Source organism: Lolium rigidum, chromosome 7, assembly GCF_022539505.1.
Source record: "Lolium rigidum isolate FL_2022 chromosome 7, APGP_CSIRO_Lrig_0.1, whole genome shotgun sequence".
Lineage (NCBI taxonomy): Eukaryota > Viridiplantae > Streptophyta > Magnoliopsida > Poales > Poaceae > Lolium > Lolium rigidum.
The window spans coordinates 224,719,471-224,736,696 of NC_061514.1; the positions used below are offsets into that span (position 1 = coordinate 224,719,471).

Here is a 17,226-nt window from a genome sequence, read left to right on the forward strand (position 1 = left end):
TCCTGAAACGGGGTCCGTGTGGGTCAACGGGCTAGCGGAGGCCCAGTGTGGCGCGTACCGCTCGAAGTTCAAGTCCAAGCACGGCGAAGACGCCGACCCAACCACCGAAGACTTTGACGTTGAGGTTGCGGTGCTTGCGGGACAAGGCAAGAAGGGTGGCCGCGTATGGATTGCTGACGGGTTAGTCGACCCAAGGACCATCCCATCTCTACGCCAGATCCGTCGTGGGCGTACGAGCGAGCAGCCTCGGGTAGAGACCCGCCCACGGGCTTCGGACCTAGCTGTCGAGAAGTTACGGGTAAGTTCTTCGTCGATCCTCTACGCTTCATTACATGTTTTCCATTGCAATGTTACTGACATCGCGGAAACACAACGTAGGCGGAGATGGAAGAAAGGGAACGGAGGAACCAAGAGGAGAAGATGCAGATGCAGCAGCAGCTTACGGAGAGCATGCAGATGCAGCAGCAGATGTTGCAGCAGATGCAACAACAGCAGCAGATGTTCCAGCAGATGTTCATGAACTAGGGCGTGCTAACTTCCCCATCGGGGAGTAGTGCTCCTAGCACGTCGTGTCCTCCTATCTTCCCCAACTGGGTAAGTGGTTAACTTAATATCTCCGTCTCAATCTTGTTTGTTGTCTAACCGAACTTTGGATATTGCAGCCCGCGCCTGATCCGCACATGTTGGCGCTCCTCCAGCGACCGCCAAGTCAGAGCCCGCTGACACCTAGGTTGACCGTCAACAATACGGGCATCATCCGGAGCCTGTAGCAGTTTCTAGGTGAGTTCTCCTACACTTCTAATTCTTCCATACCATGTCACTTGTGAATTTTAGCCATTCAACCATGTCAATGTTAGCCATTATGTTCAATTTTAGCTATTCCATGTTAATTTTAGGCATTCCATGTCATTTTTAGCCATTATGTTGAATTTTAGCCATTTCATGTCAATTCTAGCGCTTATGTTTAATTTTAGCCATTTCATATCAATTCTAGCTCTTCCGTGTCGTACATGTCAATTTTAGTCATTCCATGCCATTTATGCATCTATGAACTTGTAGGAGGACAAGGAGATGGAGAAGAACAAGGAGGTGGAGAAGGACAAGGAAGTGGCCACGGAAATGGCGAAAGTTGATGTTGGTTGTATGGATTTGTTGTGCGACTTGAAACATTCTATGTTGGAGACTTTGTTGTTGGAGACTTCGTTGTTGGACTATATGGACTATTGTATGGACTTGTTGGACTATTATGTATGAACTTTGTTGTTGATGATGTGCAAATGCTCTATATACTATGCTATATATGTATGAGGATATATATTTTTATTTGTGTATTGCATATGCAGGGATTAATAGAGAAACAGAGAAAATATGGAAATTTTTCAGCATCTTTGCCGTGCATATGCACACGGAAAAGGCATAAGCACACGGCAAAGGCCTTCTTTGCCGTGCACATACACACGGCAAAGGGGGCCTGCTGTGCACTGCGGTGCTGCGGCTGTCCTGCTGGGCTACCTTTGCCGTGCGGGGTAGAGGCGAAGCGCACCGCAAAGCCGCTTGGAGGTGAAGCGCACGGCAAAGGACGCCGCACGGCAAAGAGCTAAGCCGCACGGCAAAGAATGCCGCTCGACAAAGCCAGCCCAGCGCACGGCAAAGGATTTGCCGTGCGATTTTCGCTTGACGCACGGCAAAGCCGGCCAGATCTTTGCCGAGCAATCTTTGCCGTGCACGCACGTACGGCAAAGGCTTTGCCGAGCTGATTTCGGCCTTTGCCGTGCGTTTCGGCTGCACGGCAAAGCCTAATTCTGCCGTAGTGTCTCTCGCCGTCTCACGTTGTGGACGAAAAATAAACTCGCGTTTGTTCCTTGCAAATAGCCTCCCTGTATGTTTATACCCCGTGATGGGGAATCTGTTCGAGTAGGTCACGTCCGACTCAGTTCAAGTAGTGCACAGACGTACTAAGGCGGCGTTTCGTATTAGGTATTACTAGGAAAAATACCCATGCGTTGCAACGAAAAAAATTTACCATAATAACACACAAAGTATGTTTTTCTTGTACAACTAAAGTATACATCAAAAAGTTTTAGTTAAGTAGTTGATGGAACATCATTAGTGGGAAGCTGTCGCATGTACGCCCGATGTGTATTCATTGTCCAATACTATGTTTTGCATAAAAAAACAACCACAATTACAGACATTAGACGACCTTGTTGAATGTGTTATTGACATAAGTATCATATATAAGGATAATCAACAAAATCTGCATCATGGGGGCACAAACATCTTAAATCGAGTTCTCGTTTGTTCAACGGCAGCGGATGACAAATTATGCGTTAACCGATTAATTCAGGGTTAGAGTTGCCGAGGAGTTCTCCATAGTTAATTTTATTGCGCATGAGAATAACATTCTAGTAGGTCGATGCCTCAATTATGCAAGTTACTCAAATGCATAGCTTTACTTCAGATTAAGTAGGTCGATGCTTCTAAAAGACATTTCTATTTATTACACATCTATCACATGTGCATAAAAAAGGAAACTTTTCATCTGTTTAAAAATTCTGACGTACTCCCTCCGTCCCGCAAAAGATGTTGGACGGGCATTTTCGCAAAAACACCCCTGAGTAATCTGCGACCAAACCCTCGGTCCTGTCTGACTTCTGCGCCCTCGCCCTCTAGCTCTCGTCGATTCCGACCGCCGCCGCCGACGCCGCAGGCCGCCGGCCGCCTAGCTCCACCCCCTCCCTCTTCCTCTAACGCGCCAAGCCGCCGCCTTTCTTCTACCGCGACGCATCCCTCCCCCTCGCGCGCGTCCTCGCTGCATCCCTCTTCTCCTCGCCGCCAAGCTTTGATTTTTCCCCCACGATGGCGGAGGGATTTGCAGCGGCGCTGCTTGAATCGAATCGGATGCTGGCGACGGGGATCTGCTGCTGTGCCGGGGAGCGCATGCTCGCGCCGGGTAGCGGGGATGGAGTGGGCTGCTGACGGCTGATGGAGTGGGCTGCTGGCGCCGGAGAGCGGCTCCTGTTCGTCGTCTCCGTCACCTACGAGCAGCAGCTCGAACAGGTTTGCTACCCCTGCTCCTCATCTCCTCCTTCCCCTCCTCCATGTAGCTGTGTAATGGAGTACTCCTCACTGCTTCTCTTACTGCTCACTGTAATGGAGTACGGGAATCTTAGTTCAGCTGTGCTCTGTAGTCATCTGGATGGATGGATGGAGAGGAAGGAATGAAGGAGATGATGGTCTAGCTGGTTTGTGTGTATAAAAGGGAAAGCCTGTGGCCGTTGGAACCATACAATGATCAGGGACTGAGAGTGATAATAGAAAGAGAGGTCGAGTAGTAGTGGTGGCGGTTAGAGCTCGGTGAGATTCACCCTGTACCCGGTGAGCTCTGGCATCGGGGTCGACGTCATGAAGAACATCCAAGGTACACATAGTATCCAACCTGTGGCTCTACTGAAAAAGAAAACCAGTTTGCATGAAGAGATGACTGATTTTGGTTTCTGTATATATGGTCGAGAAGCTCGGCATCGAGAAGAGCATCAGCCTGGAGCTCTGCATCCTCCTATACAAGCAGTACGGGACAACCATGGCCGCCTTGAGGGTACGTGTGCTCTGAATCCCATCATAGAGATTGGTCACTTTGTTTGTTCCTAGGCTTAACAATGTTTCTTGTGATCCTTTGATGTAGGCTGTCGGCTACCAATTCGATACGATGATTTTCACAGGTACCAACAACTTCTATCTTAAGTTGCTGTTACTTGTTCTGGTCAGTCATTTTGGAGAAAAAAATGGAAGGTATTGGAATTGATGTGAGGTATTGGTATGAGTCCATTTGTTTTGCAGCTTCGTTCACAACAGACTTTCTTCTGTAAAAGTTTCTTACACAACAGACTATCCAGGGTACATCTCTGTTTTTCCAGAGTACATTTCAGTTTTTTCAGAATTTTAAGCACATCTTATACTCCAGAAACAATTAAATTACTCCACTTCCAGAAACAATTAAATTAGGAGTAGGATGCACAGCACTTCCAGAAACAATTAAATTAGGAGCACTACATAATTTAATCTTCAGTGCATTATCTTGTCACTGAATACTATTGCAGTGCTTCAGTTATATTCAATCTTCAGTTATACTCCATTTTGCTATGTGGTGTTCCCCCATTCTGGGCAGGTATGTATTGTCATGTTTGCTGTCTTACAATTAGTAGGCCTCCATATTCTCATTTGCATGCCTCTGTACCCATTGTCATGTTTGCTTTGTTCCAGAAACTGGAGCAGGGATCTTCAGGCAGATCCTTCGAGGCAAACTTGATTTTGAATCTGAACCCTGGCCTAGTATCTCTGACAGCACTAAAGATTTAGTCCGTAATAGGTATGACCTCTTAAATATAGCATATTCTTATTCAATAGTCTTCCCCTAATTAATTTAGGAAGTAGCAATGCATGCCCGGACAGTGGCATGTTTCATGGTTCCTGAAACATACTCCAACATGGTTAATTGATGCCACAAAAAAAATATTTTACTCAGGAGTTTGGTTAAACATTTTAAAATCGTTGGGCCACCTTACTTTGGTTCTAACTGAATCTGTTTTGGTGCAGATGTGACTCCGGCACCAGCAGAACCAATCAAAACAGCTGCAAGTTCAGAAACTGACCGAGGTAAAATGTTGCACTTCAGGGCTGCAGAAGATGTCCTCCATCCTTTCGTGCGAGAACACCAAGAAGTCGTCGATCGAAGTGAAGCTGCGCACACGAGAGGTCTCGGCTCTGAACTCTGCATTGCTCCTGTCCCTTTAGTTGCAAAATTCAGTCTGTGCTATTGCACGTCAGTTAGCAGGAGGGTAATAGCCATGCTAACCGTGTCGGTCGATTAGTTTGTATCTTAGACTATGATTTATTTACCACGTATATGATCAATGCACCAACCTGGTGCGGCTAGAAGACTGATCAATGTGCATGTTAATTTACAGAATATTGTGGCGTTCCTAGATGGAACAGAACAGGGAGAAGAAGGCCAAATAGGCCCAAAGAACACAAAATCAGCACATATCCAATTCACATCATCACATATCCAATTCATAGTCGCCTGTATCTCTCTTTTGATGCAAAATTCTGATAAAATGGTGAAGACAAATGCTGATAAAAATTCTTGTGCCTTATTCTTTAGAGAGAAGAAGAAGCACTCGTGATCATGGACGACACTAGGGTGGTGTGGCCGCTGGTTTTTGGTCACGCGAAAATCTACATTGACAAGCTGGAGCTGCCAGCGAGACCCCTGGCCGCGGCGACGACAAAGGGCTCAGTTTCTTCTGGCTGCGGCGGCGAGTCAGGGCGCAATTCCTCTGGCCGCGGCGTCGAGGCAGGGCCAAAATTCGTCGACGAATTTGTTCCTCGGTGGCGGACGGCGAGGGAGGACTCAGCTTTCTTCTGGCCGCGGCAGCGAGTCAGGGCGCAGTTATTCTGGCCGCGGCAGCGAGGCAGGGCCAAAATTCGTCAATGACTTCGTTCGTCGGAGGCGGACAGCGAGGGATCTGCACATGCGGGGGAGAACAACGACGGGAGCAGCGCGGCCGTAGGAGGGAGCGCGGCTAGCAGGCCGGCGGCCGCCAGGTCGATCCGCCCCGTCCAGCGTCGGCGACCTCCTCCGCCTACCAGATGCTGGCGTCCGCGAGCTCGTTCGCGTTCTGGACGATGGAGTCCGGGAGCTCGTGCGCGCCCGCCGTATGCTGGCCTACGCGTCCGCGCGATGGAAGCAGGCCGGCGATGGAGCAGACGAGCGACGGCGAGAAGAATGCGTTTTTGCAGTTTGATTTGAAGCCCAGATCTGAACTAATCAGAGTTTATTTGGGGGTGTTCTGCAAAAATGTAAATGAACTGGGGGAGGGAGGGCTCCGACATCTTTTGCGGGACGGAGGGAGTATATTACTTGACAGAGCTGAAGAAATGCCATGGATTCTTACTTTATCTCCATATAAATAGGGAATAAAAATGTGTCTACAACTTTTCCTGCAGCTGCAAATTTTAGACACAGTCTGGTTCAACAAATGTCATAAAAAATATCTGTACACAAAATCATCCGCGATTATTATCACCATAAGGAAACCTGTTCAGATATAGTATCCTATCCCTGATCTAAACTTGAAACTTTCTCTGAACCTTTACCTAATGATGCAGATTATCGTTAAGAAAGCTCCAGGGAGTATCACCCAAGCAGCACAACACCATCCAAAGCAGCTGGCGCCTGGCGGCGCTTCTTTTGTGTAGAGGTCGGAACAAATTCTGAAGGCAAAAGAAGCGACGAATTAAGAAACTGACGGACCACCGGTGCTGCTGTTGCTGCTCTCCATATCCTCCAGATCACTAACCAGACCAAATCCACTACTACGTTACCTCACCGGATGACTACACCTCCTCTCAACTGTGGTGGCGCTCCAATAATTGGAATTCCCGAGGATTTCGCATTTCCTTTTCGATTAGACAACACCGTCTAGCAACTCACAATAGCCTACACAGCAGCGACATCTCGAGGTCTTCTCCTCCTCTCGGCTATCCTCCGGCAAAGTAGCCTCGTCTGGCTCAGGCACCGGCACCGGACCGCAGCTTCGATGCTCGCCTGACCGTGTGCCTCTACAGAGCCACGACACAGACGTTCCAGGAGCAGGCCCTGCTGTCAGTTATGTTACCAGAGCAGCGGGCAGCCGCTTCGCGTGAGTCAACTAATCCCACATCCAGTTGGTTTTGCGCCGGGATCTCGCGGCGAAGGCGGCGACTTCTCCTTACCAGAGCAGCGAACAGCCGGCCAGCCGCTTCTTGTAAGTCAACTAATTCCCCATACATTCGATTTTGCGCCGGGATCTCGGGGCTGAGGCGGGGCACGCCCATGATATAGGGACGGAATCGGGCAGCCATGGAGGCGCGTGGCAAGAAGTGGGTTGGAGGCGCCCGGATTCGGCAAGGCTGAGGCTGTGCCCGTTGGCAGCCTATTCAGCCGATTCAGGGCTGATAGACTCTGGTGAGGCCGTGAGGGGAGGCTTTGCCGGCCAGGAGCGGTCAGAGAAAGTCTGTGTCAGTTGTACGGATCGTATCCACGAAGCGTTTTAATGAGAACCAACCTATCCCCATAAGAAAGCATTCAAACGGATTCCATTTAACATTTCTCAAGATTCGGTGATGAATGGGTATACCCAGATATTTGAAAGGTAAAGCACCAGCTTCACAACCAAAAATCAGCATATATTGTTATTCAATATCCTTTGCTTTACCAAAACAGAAGATCTTGTTGGAGATATGCCCAAGAGGAAATAATAAAAGTGTTTATTGTTATATCTTAATGTTCATGATAAATGTTTACATCCCATGCTATAATTATATTAACCAGAAATATTAATACTTGTGTGTTTTGTAAACATAAAGGAGTTCCTAGTAAGCCTCTTATTAAACTAGCTTGTTGATTAATAGATGATCATGGTTTCCTGATCATGAACATTGGATGTTATTAATAACAAGGTCATATCATTAGGTGAATGATGTGATGAACGTACACCCATAGTAAGCGTAGTATATGATCAAGTCATTTAGTTCTTTATGCTTCAAGCTTTAATATGCATAGTAACTTAATCCTTCGACCATGAGATCTTGTTAATCACCTACACCGGATGGATGCTTTGATGACACCAAACACTACTGCGTAAATGGGTTGTTATAAATGTGTCATTAAGTGTTCGGAAAGTATAGGGTTGAGGCACTTGTATCAATAGTGGGATTTGTCCATCCTAATGACGGATAGATATACTCGGATCCTTCTCGGTGGAATGATATCTAATTAGCTTGCAAGCATGTGACTGGTTCACAAGGGATATCATATCACGGTACGAGTAAAGAGTACTTATCGATAACGAGGTTGAACTAGGTATGGAGATACCGACGATCAAACTTCGGATAAGTAAAATATCGCGAGACAAAGGGAATTGTTATTTTATGTGAATGGTTCTTTCGATCACGAAGTCATCGTTGAATATGTGGGAGCTATTATGGATCTACAGGTCCCTCTATTTGTTATTGATCAGAGAGGAGTCTCGATCATGTCCGCATAGTTCTCGAACCGTAGGGTGACACACTTAAGGTTTGATGTCGTTTTAAGTAAGATATGGAATATGGAATGGAGTTCGAATGTTGTTCGGAGTCTCGGATGGGATCCAGGACATCACGAGGAGTTCCGAAATGGTCCGGAGAATAAGATTCATATATAGGAAGTCACTTTCCAAGTTTGGAAATGATCCGGTGCATTTATGGAAGGCGCTAGAATGTTATAGAACCTTCCGGAAGAAATCACCATGGAAGGTGGAGTCCCGGATGGACTCCACCAACCCTAGCTGGCCGACCAAAGGGGAAGGTGGAGTCCATTGTGGACTCCACCATCATGGCCGGCCATAGGGGAAGGAAAGGGAGGAATCCCACTTCCCCTAGGTTTCACCCATATGGAAGATTTTGAGTTGAACACTCATTCGGATTTTGGGCAAACCCTTGGGGGTTCCACCTATATAAATATAAAGAGAGGGAGAGGGAGAGGGCTGGCCACCTCTTGAGCCGCACCACCAAGGGCACCCAAGGCCGGCGCCCAAGTGCCCCTCCTCTCTTCCAAACCCTAGCTACTACCTCCTCCTTCTTCTTTTGCGGTGCTCACGGCGAAGCGCTGCCGGAGATCTACACCACCACCGTCACCACACCGTCGTGATGGCGGGATTCCGAGGAGGATCTACTACATCCGCTGCCCGCTGGAACAGGGAGAATGACGTCGTCATCAACACCGTACATGTGACCGAGTGCGGAGGTGCTGCCCGATTGTGGCACCGCCAAGATCTTCTACGCGCTTTTGAAAGCGGCAAGTGATCGACTACATCCACCACGAGATTTATCTCGTTAACGCTTAGCGATCTTCAAGGGTATGTTGAGCTTCACCTCGTTGCTACCATCTACTAGCTTGGCTTGTTATTCGTTCTTGCGGTAGGAAATTTGTTGTTTTCTAGGCTACGAATCCCTACAGATCTCACTCTTATGAAAGTTAATTTTCAAACCAGAGAGTTGCTCAAAATACATAGAATTAATGTCATATCCCGAAATTTTCTAAATTTCGGAATATAAAATAAAAATAAATTAAATGCTTGATTGTTTGAACTTGATTAAAAATTCACAAAGAATTAAAACTTTTTGGAGTTATTTTAAACTATTTCAACGTGTTCTATTCTGAATATTCTATGCATCAGTTTCTCTCAAAATGTTCAGACATGAATTGTTTTAGTTTGAATTAAATTGAAAGTTTAAATCAAATAACAAAAAGAAAAGAGAAATAGAGAAGGAAAAGAAAATAAGGGGAACCGACCCAACCAGACCCATCTAGGCCAAACCAACCCAGCCATCCAGAACTCAATCGTCTCCCTCCTCCACCAACATACTAGATTTAGATGTGCGCCTTGGCGCACGATCCCGTGGAATTCGCACCGATTAAGAGTTTGTATGACAGTGTCGAAACTCGGGTGGAAAACTTGACAATATGGTTTTTAGGTTTTACAAAATCAAGTCAATATGATAAAATTAGGATAAAACAAATAGAATAACAAAGTAGAGGAATATATTACAATAACTAATACTCTATGGTTTTTTCAAGAGCAATATAAGTTATAAAGGAACAAATAAAGGAACATATATCTACATAAGCTACCTACGGTTTGTTCGTGGTGTTACTTTTTAACATGCAAAATTAGAGCTATTTTCTTCCCGGTTTACATTTGATGGTTTGCAGGGTGCCGGATTGGAAGAGTTATAGTTAAGAGATTGATCAAAGTATTTGTTAGGCGTAAGATGATATAAGTACAATAAACTCCTAGTAGCAATGATATTTGGCCCTTTTACCCATTGGTTTGGTTAACAGACAATGTTGTTGGCTGGTGCCGATCTAACTATTTCGGTTCGTACATGACTTATTGATTCTGACCATTTCTCTTTTTTTCGTTCACATTTTCTAATAGTGTTTTCCTGTGTACTGTTTTTCTTCCTTAGAACCATTTCTGGTTGAAACAATGAGAAGAAAAGAGAAGAAGAAGCAGGTTGTCGAAATAAAGAATCGGCAGAAGGTGAGCAGAGAAGATGAGAGCACCACTGTTCAGTCGGTGCGTTCCACCGCCGATCGAGATCTTACTCTTTGGGACAAAGGCCACAGAGAAGAAGGGGAGAAGGTTAGCTCGCGTTAATTTGCTAGCAGCTGGGAAGAGAGCACAAGGAAGTGAATCAAGATGATCTGCTACCAACTGACCTGGGTGGAGCAGAGTTGGTCAGAGGTTGCGTCCGACAGAGAATAACTGGAGGTGTCTGCTACCAGTTGGTATGTTCCTTCGCTTGTGCTAGCTGATTGTATCGATTAGTTCTCAATTCTTCTATTTTGCTAAATAAAGTAATGTGATGTTCTGAATTTTGTTCTTCAGTTTGCTCGAACTACTGAATTTTGTGCTCATATGAATAAGCTAAAATATAGAGAGACCATGGGCATTACTAAGTGAGCTGGTTATGACGGTAAGTGTACAAAGATGGATGGGATAAGTGATAGTCTTCTTTACAGAGCAACACAATGCACATAAAAAACTACTGAAGGTGCCATTACATAGAACCAGATATTAACTGAAACCTTACATAACGTCACAGTAAGACGATCTAAACTATAGTTATACTTACACATTAGTAGAATTAGCAGGAAGATTGGTGTTTCCTGTAAAGAATAAACCCTGGAAAATAAAGGAATGAAGTTACATTAATCAATAGAGTAGACAGGTTATATGCATAGAATATATGCAAGAAGAATGGGATGAGTATATATGTGAACTAACACATCTAGAGATGACCAATCAACTCCCATGCTCCCGATGGAGAATATACAATAAAAACACTAATCATCATAACCAAGTCTTTTAGGGCTATTACATCATTTACCAAATCTGCAATACAAATGGAACACCGAAGGCCACACCAATTGCTCAACATCTCACAGAAACCTATCCAACTATCAATACTTTTCGACAATCATTTAATGCTTCATGAACAATCATGCAAAGAGCTAAACATGAGGATTTAATGAAGGGAAGCAGAACAAAGTATGTAGCTTTCTGGAAAGAAAGCATGCTTTAATCATCGTTCTGATCAGATAAGGACATAATGGACCCTCAACTATTTTTCAATATCATGACAGAGTAAATCACAATAGGGCTTGGATTTGTATGTTTGATTTAAAGAATTATCGTGCTACCAAAGCAAAGGGAAGCACAAGAATGTGGAATGATCGAGATAACTGAAAACAAAACCTTGAAATGCATATGTGCAGTACCCCTCATGCTCCCATATAATCTGGTTTATTTTCGCGGGAGGGATCCAACGCCAACCGGTAACCAAGGGAAGGCATCGCAAAAAATAAAGAGAAACCGAAATAGAATGCGCACAAAATAGGAGATCTGACCGGCGACTTGAACACGTGGGAGCACCAGAAGAAACGGCAGGAGGTGAAAATGCTACAAAACAGTAACCAAATCACGGAGAGTGCGTCATTAGGACACATTTTATGAGGCAGTGAGAGGAAGGTTTTTCAAAAGATCATTTTACATGAAAATTTAACATTTAAAGGCAATATATCAATTTCAATATTAAATTTTGTTTATAAACAAATTTGTTCAGCTAACATTGTTTTCCCACGCCCTACTCATGTAAGCGATCTGGCGTACGAACCAAATGACTAATTAGTTTGGGAAGCAACATACCCTGCAATACAACTTGTAAATCAGAACTCCCTCCTTTCTGGTCTGAATCCCTTACCTGAAAGCAAAGCAATAAACTGGCCAAGTTTAAAAGGTGACAAAAATATCTATTTGTGGTTGCATATAAAAATTGACTATAGCTACCATTTGCAACATGAGCCCTCAACTCTAGTGCCCCAAACTGCAAATGGAGTCAAACATAATGTTTGTACAACAACATCGTAAATAATTAAGGAGCACGGCATGAAGAGTGAAATAACTCTAAAAATCGAGGAGAAGAAAAGAAAGGAATCAAGATCCACATGGGACAACAAGAAGATCAATTATTTTTACAAGATAAGCTATTCTTTTCTATATTGTAAACAAAGCACACAATAGAAGCATTCGTTGAAAGAGAAAATTTCAATGGGAAATATGCCAACCTAAGGACCAAAACTAAAACTCACAATGGACATATCACTGGAGTTAGTGAGCAGGCCAAAGGGACGCCTCGCCAGGGTTCCACGGAGCACTAGTTAAAGGAGGCACCACAAGCCGTGCCAAGATTGGCTCACAAACATAAAAATGTGATAGCAGATAAATATACATGAATGAAGCAAAAAAAAAACGTTTAAGAGGTAGATATATGTACAAGTTTCGGCAAGATAAATTTTTTAGACCTACTATGTATCGACAAATCCTTCATATTTCAGGAATTATCCATCTTACATTAACCACATCCTGCAGTCGAGAAATAAGTCAAATGATATTTCATGAATTATTCATCTTACATTACAAGCAAAGAGAAACAATATTACTTTAAATTCTAATTTTCAGATTACACTCGGAAGCAATGCTTCGTAAGTGGAAGTACGCATGATGACCCTTCCAGATTACACTAAACAACGACTACAGCCAGTGCCAATAACCATAATTGGATGAAGTTGTTAGTTCAAGCTAAAAAAGAAGTAAGCAAAAAAATTCAGCAATAAGCGATCAGAAATATATGGAGAAACAAAGTATAAAAAGAACACCTATCACCTGCGTTTCATTAAATGGCACTGGGCATTGAACTCGTCCCTGTGCTCCTGGTTATATTTCATTGAATAATAAGGCCGCTGTGAATTTTTGCACCATAACTGTCGATACAAAACCAAGTCAAGTAGTTACAGAATCCATCGAAACAATATACTTCAGTTTTGGGAAGAAAGCTTCTTATAGTAACTGTTTCACCAAAATAGAATGCACAAGAAACTTGAATAGAACAAACTCATCTCTTTTAATTTGGTTAGTCAGTAACCTCACCTTGAATATTGTAGTAGTACATCTAGAATGCACAAAACAACACACTAAGATGGATTGTTCACAAGCATAGGCCAATTTTGATGTGCTCTGAAAATCAACTTCTGTAAAATAATTCATTGCTCATGTAAGCAGGTTCCCTTTTTCCCTAGCCGTCTAATCAAAATATTCTATAAATAGATGTACACTAACCACAATTTATTCATCTGCTCTGAAAGTCTATGCATTTATTTAGTTCCCCATCTCTCTCTTAAAGTATCACATCAACATGAAAGCACCTATTGCCACTGTGTGATGACACTGTAAGTCTGTAACTGAAACTGTGTGTGTTCATATGCCCATAATCTAAGAAGAGCATGGAAAATCGTGCATGAAGGCATAAACACCTGCTGAAAATTGATACTTGGACTAATAGCTCCCTTTCCTCATTCAAATCAGAGAGAAAGGATATAACACCAAATAATAGTCCATTCATCCCTGGACTGTTTTGGCTGCATCAAAGCGGTCTAAGTCGCAATGACTACATTAGAATATTGTGTGCAGAACTCCTATAGGATCTAGAAGGTTACATGATTGTGAGTGAAAAAAAGAAACCAAAGAATTTGGCTCAGGTTTAGAGAAAACAAAGATGAGAATCTATTAAACCTAGCATTGGGTCATTTCTGCATCCACCCCTAGGAGCTGGCAGAAGAGATGACGCTTCGCGCCAAGAAACATGAAACAACAATTTTAGCAAGATTGTTTTCAGCCCCCACAAAGTTATTCCTGTGAAAATACATTAAAAGCATATAAATATGCACAAAAAGTCGGTAGTATACCAGAAAATATACCAAGACAGTTCCAAAGTTGTATATTGTCAGATGGAAATTAAATTGCAACATATAACTGGCAAAACAACGGACTTGTGTAAGTAGATAATCACAAGTATATCAGAAGTATATTGTTCAATGAGAAAATCCTCTCAGAACAGGTAAATAGGTAATTACAAAGTTCATATACTTTACTTATAGCTGTTTTTATGATGGTTGTTTCTCTCAAGCACGAACGATGGTGCTCAGTTCCTGCATTGCAGATGAGTCTGACTACGCTGACCATGCCGATGCTGAAATGAAGATCAATATGAGACATGTTAAGTTTCCGATTGACATAACCATGCTGGTGATGACCTAATTTATTTGTTAAAAAAATCCATATGCCTATAGGCTTAGAAAGGACGAAATAAAAACATGAATAAATGACCTGCTTTAAAATATAGAATACGTACCTCGCAGTAGCCATGGTGGTAGCTTCCGCTGCCCTTCCTCATCGCAGCTTGCTATCTGTAATTGCTCCTCCTCTACTCTGCAGATCCATTATGCCAATTGCAAAATCTAAATAAAAAATCTACATTAAATCGAAGAAAAAACAAATCTAACAGGGAAGATACATGAGGCAGCTAGTACGCCCAATCCAAGCAAGCAAGGATGCACGTTCCGGGCGAAGGAGTGGAGAACCGATGGCGGCGACGGGGCTGATAACCGGATCCGTCGCCACACATGGTGGTGGCACCTTCCCTTGCTCCTCCTTGCAACAACCTCGCGCGAGTAAGCCGCCGACTCCTTTCCTACCATCTGCCGCCGTGCAACCATGGCAGCCGTCAGACGGCAGTGGGAGGAATCCGGCGGACCGCATCGCGCTGGCGGGGTGAGCGGCACCGAAGGTAGAGCGCCTGGAGAGCCGGGAGAGAAGGATATCGAGGAGAGGGAGGGACACGAGATCGGGGAGGGGCCGCGAAGAAGGATTGCACGGCGGTGGTGGCGGTGGCGGCCGAGAATGAGGAGTTTCCATAGGAGACGAATGGGAAGAAGATCGCGCCGGCGGCCCAGATTGGGGAAAATTTTGCTAGGTGGTGGCGAGGCTGGGGGCGCGCGAGGAGGACGAAGGCGATGGCGGCGGCTGCGAGGGATTCGGGGGAGCACGATTGGCGCTAGGGTTTCAGTACCGAGGGCTGGTTTTGTCTCTCACGGATGCGGGTGGAGATCTTTCCACGGGCCGACGGCGCGGCCGACCGAGCGAAATCCCACCCGCAGTGACCGACGTGCGGGACCGACCAACAGTGGGACCCACGTGCAGCCAGAGGCGGGTAAGAAACGGCTGTCGCATGGGGTTATCTAGTGGAAGGAACGATCAAAATAAACGGCTGAGATGCACAGATGGGTTGATCCGACGGTCGAGAAGCTCTAAGCGCTGTGAGACCCCCGTTGGGGGGCATCATATATACCCCTGGATTCACAAGCTGTAACGTACATCCGTGGCACCTCCTCGTCTCCTTTCCATTCCATCAATTGAAGATACTGAAACTGCATGCCATGCAAACAAAATTTATGGCCCACACACCCACGGTCCTTTCTAGAGAATTGAAATCCCATTTTAACACACCTTAAACAGACCCTGACCTTAAATGACCTTAAATGTCTGGAGACCACGTTCACTCAATTTTCTCTCCGCGTTAGTATGCGTTACTCCCTGCCTAATTTGACCGGACGTCTGTGCCTATATAATCCTCTCGTCCACCTCTCTATTTGCCATCTCTCATTTCCTCGAATCATGCCTCCAGGCTGCCAAATTAGCTCGCTGGAGTTCGCCGTTCCGAAGCAGTTTATCAACGATTCCATCGCCAGCGTGAGCTCCCGCCGCCTTCTTTTGGTATCCTGTCCTTGCATATCTTGCTGACCTCTTCCCGGAATTTTTTTTACTACACCAGAACATCGAGGACGAGCTCCACTGGATCTCGCGGAGCCCCTGTCTCGGCCGAACACGAACCCGAGGAGCACTAGAACGTCCAACAGAGCACAGCGGACCATCGACGCAGAGTCGCCCCGCCGCACCCCATCCTCTATTTTCATCAGGCAGTGGGATCTTCGCATCGACAAGAACGCGAACTTCTTACCCGCCAGCGTCGAGACTTGAGGTCATGAACCACTGTAAGACAAAGTCATCTCATTAGGTTGAATCACGCATGCATAGTTTAGACTAAACCGATCAGATCGTAGACCGTTAGATCTAAATCGGAAGGTCCACAACGAGCTACATAACTGAACTTGCAACGTGTGTAACACGGATCGATCCATGGCATGTGCTAGCTCATCTCAAATCATTAACTTGTTAAATTCATAGCATGAGATCTGTAACTCCGTTTAAATCGATTCTTCAAACCTTGAGTTCGTAATCAAATTCTCTATCCGGTGATATTAGTTTTCCAAATTTCCGAACTTTTGTCATTTCGGACAATTTATGCCGTGAATTATATATTTCGTATTCGGAGATATATAAGTCCAAGAATGATAAATAATATACTCCTAGAATCGCAAAAATGTGAGGAACACAATTAACAAATAAAAAGTAGAGCATTTTCTTTGTTCCATCTAACAACTGAACCGGTCAGCCTATCATACTTTGTCAGGTTCATTTTCAGTTTTTCATGTCATACACGCATGGCCAAACACAAGGACCTCATCATCTCCACTAGCCTCATGCGCACATGAATCAACACTAGCAGACTAGCTGATACTGGTTATCTTGTTGCATGCATGATCGATGCCCATACATGCATCAATTAATTTCTCCACAGGGTCAACTCAACTAACTAATCTGACTTACGCATGCATAGTGCGTAGGTGAATACTTCTCAGTAGTGGGATCATGCCAATCTAAGGTGAACCCACGTGCATGTTAGAAGTTGGCCTAAGTCAAACCAGCAAGTGACCGTCAGACGTCTACGACAATTCCAGATCGGTTTCTGTCTATGTTAGCAGAAAATTCTAAATTCCATATCATAAGTTTTGTTCATCTAAATTTTGCAAATTTGATACTGTTGGAATCATTACAAAATATATAACCCAGTGGAATGACTAGCTTCAAGTCTTGGCATTTATAAAATACTCGAATTTCAAATGAGAGATATAGAGTATTTTTTCATAACTTATAATCTATAAATCCTTAATAGTTGATTCCTTTTCACAATGGAAGATACTGAACTCATCTATCCATTGGAACCATCGCCCTAATATTCGAACCACTATCTCAATATCAATCATGCCTATCCAGCCTCATCTTCTCTAAATCTTATTGATTTAGTTTGAGATACTCAAATTACAAATGAGTTATTTGAGTA

General features: G+C 44.3%; 1 protein-coding gene and 1 long non-coding RNA gene across 6 annotated transcripts; one reads left to right on the forward strand and one right to left on the reverse strand.

Moving 5' to 3' along the window:
• Positions 1 to 3,282: 3,282 nt before the first annotated feature.
• On the forward strand, positions 3,283 to 13,265 carry LOC124679063 (calcium-dependent protein kinase 19-like). Of its 5 annotated transcripts, XM_047214891.1 has the most exons (9): positions 3,283 to 3,421; positions 3,518 to 3,598; positions 3,686 to 3,722; positions 3,841 to 3,897; positions 4,101 to 4,168; positions 4,264 to 4,369; positions 4,676 to 4,755; positions 4,968 to 5,010; positions 13,106 to 13,265. In XM_047214891.1, the coding sequence occupies exons 1-9, from the start codon at positions 3,406 to 3,408 to the stop codon at positions 13,122 to 13,124; spliced, it is 507 nt and encodes a 168-aa protein (XP_047070847.1). In that variant the 5' UTR covers positions 3,283 to 3,405; the 3' UTR covers positions 13,125 to 13,265. The 5 variants fall into 5 exon arrangements, 3 of the variants coding, with proteins under 3 accessions (XP_047070847.1, XP_047070845.1, XP_047070848.1); XR_006994781.1 differs by lacking the exons at positions 4,968 to 5,010; positions 13,106 to 13,265 and adding an exon at positions 5,165 to 5,204 and having other exon boundaries at positions 4,597 to 4,755; XR_006994782.1 differs by lacking the exon at positions 13,106 to 13,265 and having other exon boundaries at positions 4,597 to 4,755; positions 4,968 to 5,009.
• LOC124679064 lies at positions 10,636 to 12,368 on the reverse strand. The gene is made up of 3 exons (XR_006994783.1): positions 12,239 to 12,368; positions 11,796 to 11,850; positions 10,636 to 10,772 (listed from the first exon to the last, which is right to left on the reverse strand). It is a non-coding gene; the product is annotated as an uncharacterized LOC124679064 (long non-coding RNA).
• Positions 13,266 to 17,226: the final 3,961 nt, after the last annotated feature.

What these genes read in the sequence shown, in the direction of transcription:
- LOC124679063 (XM_047214889.1), top strand. An exon ending in AAAGATTTAGTCCGTAATAG is followed by an intron (nt 4,370 to 4,675) that starts GTATGACCTCTT and finishes GTTGCACTTCAG; the next exon opens with GGCTGCAGAAGATGTCCTCC. An exon ending in TGAAGCTGCGCACACGAGAG is followed by an intron (nt 4,756 to 4,967) that starts GTCTCGGCTCTG and finishes GTTAATTTACAG; the next exon opens with AATATTGTGGCGTTCCTAGA.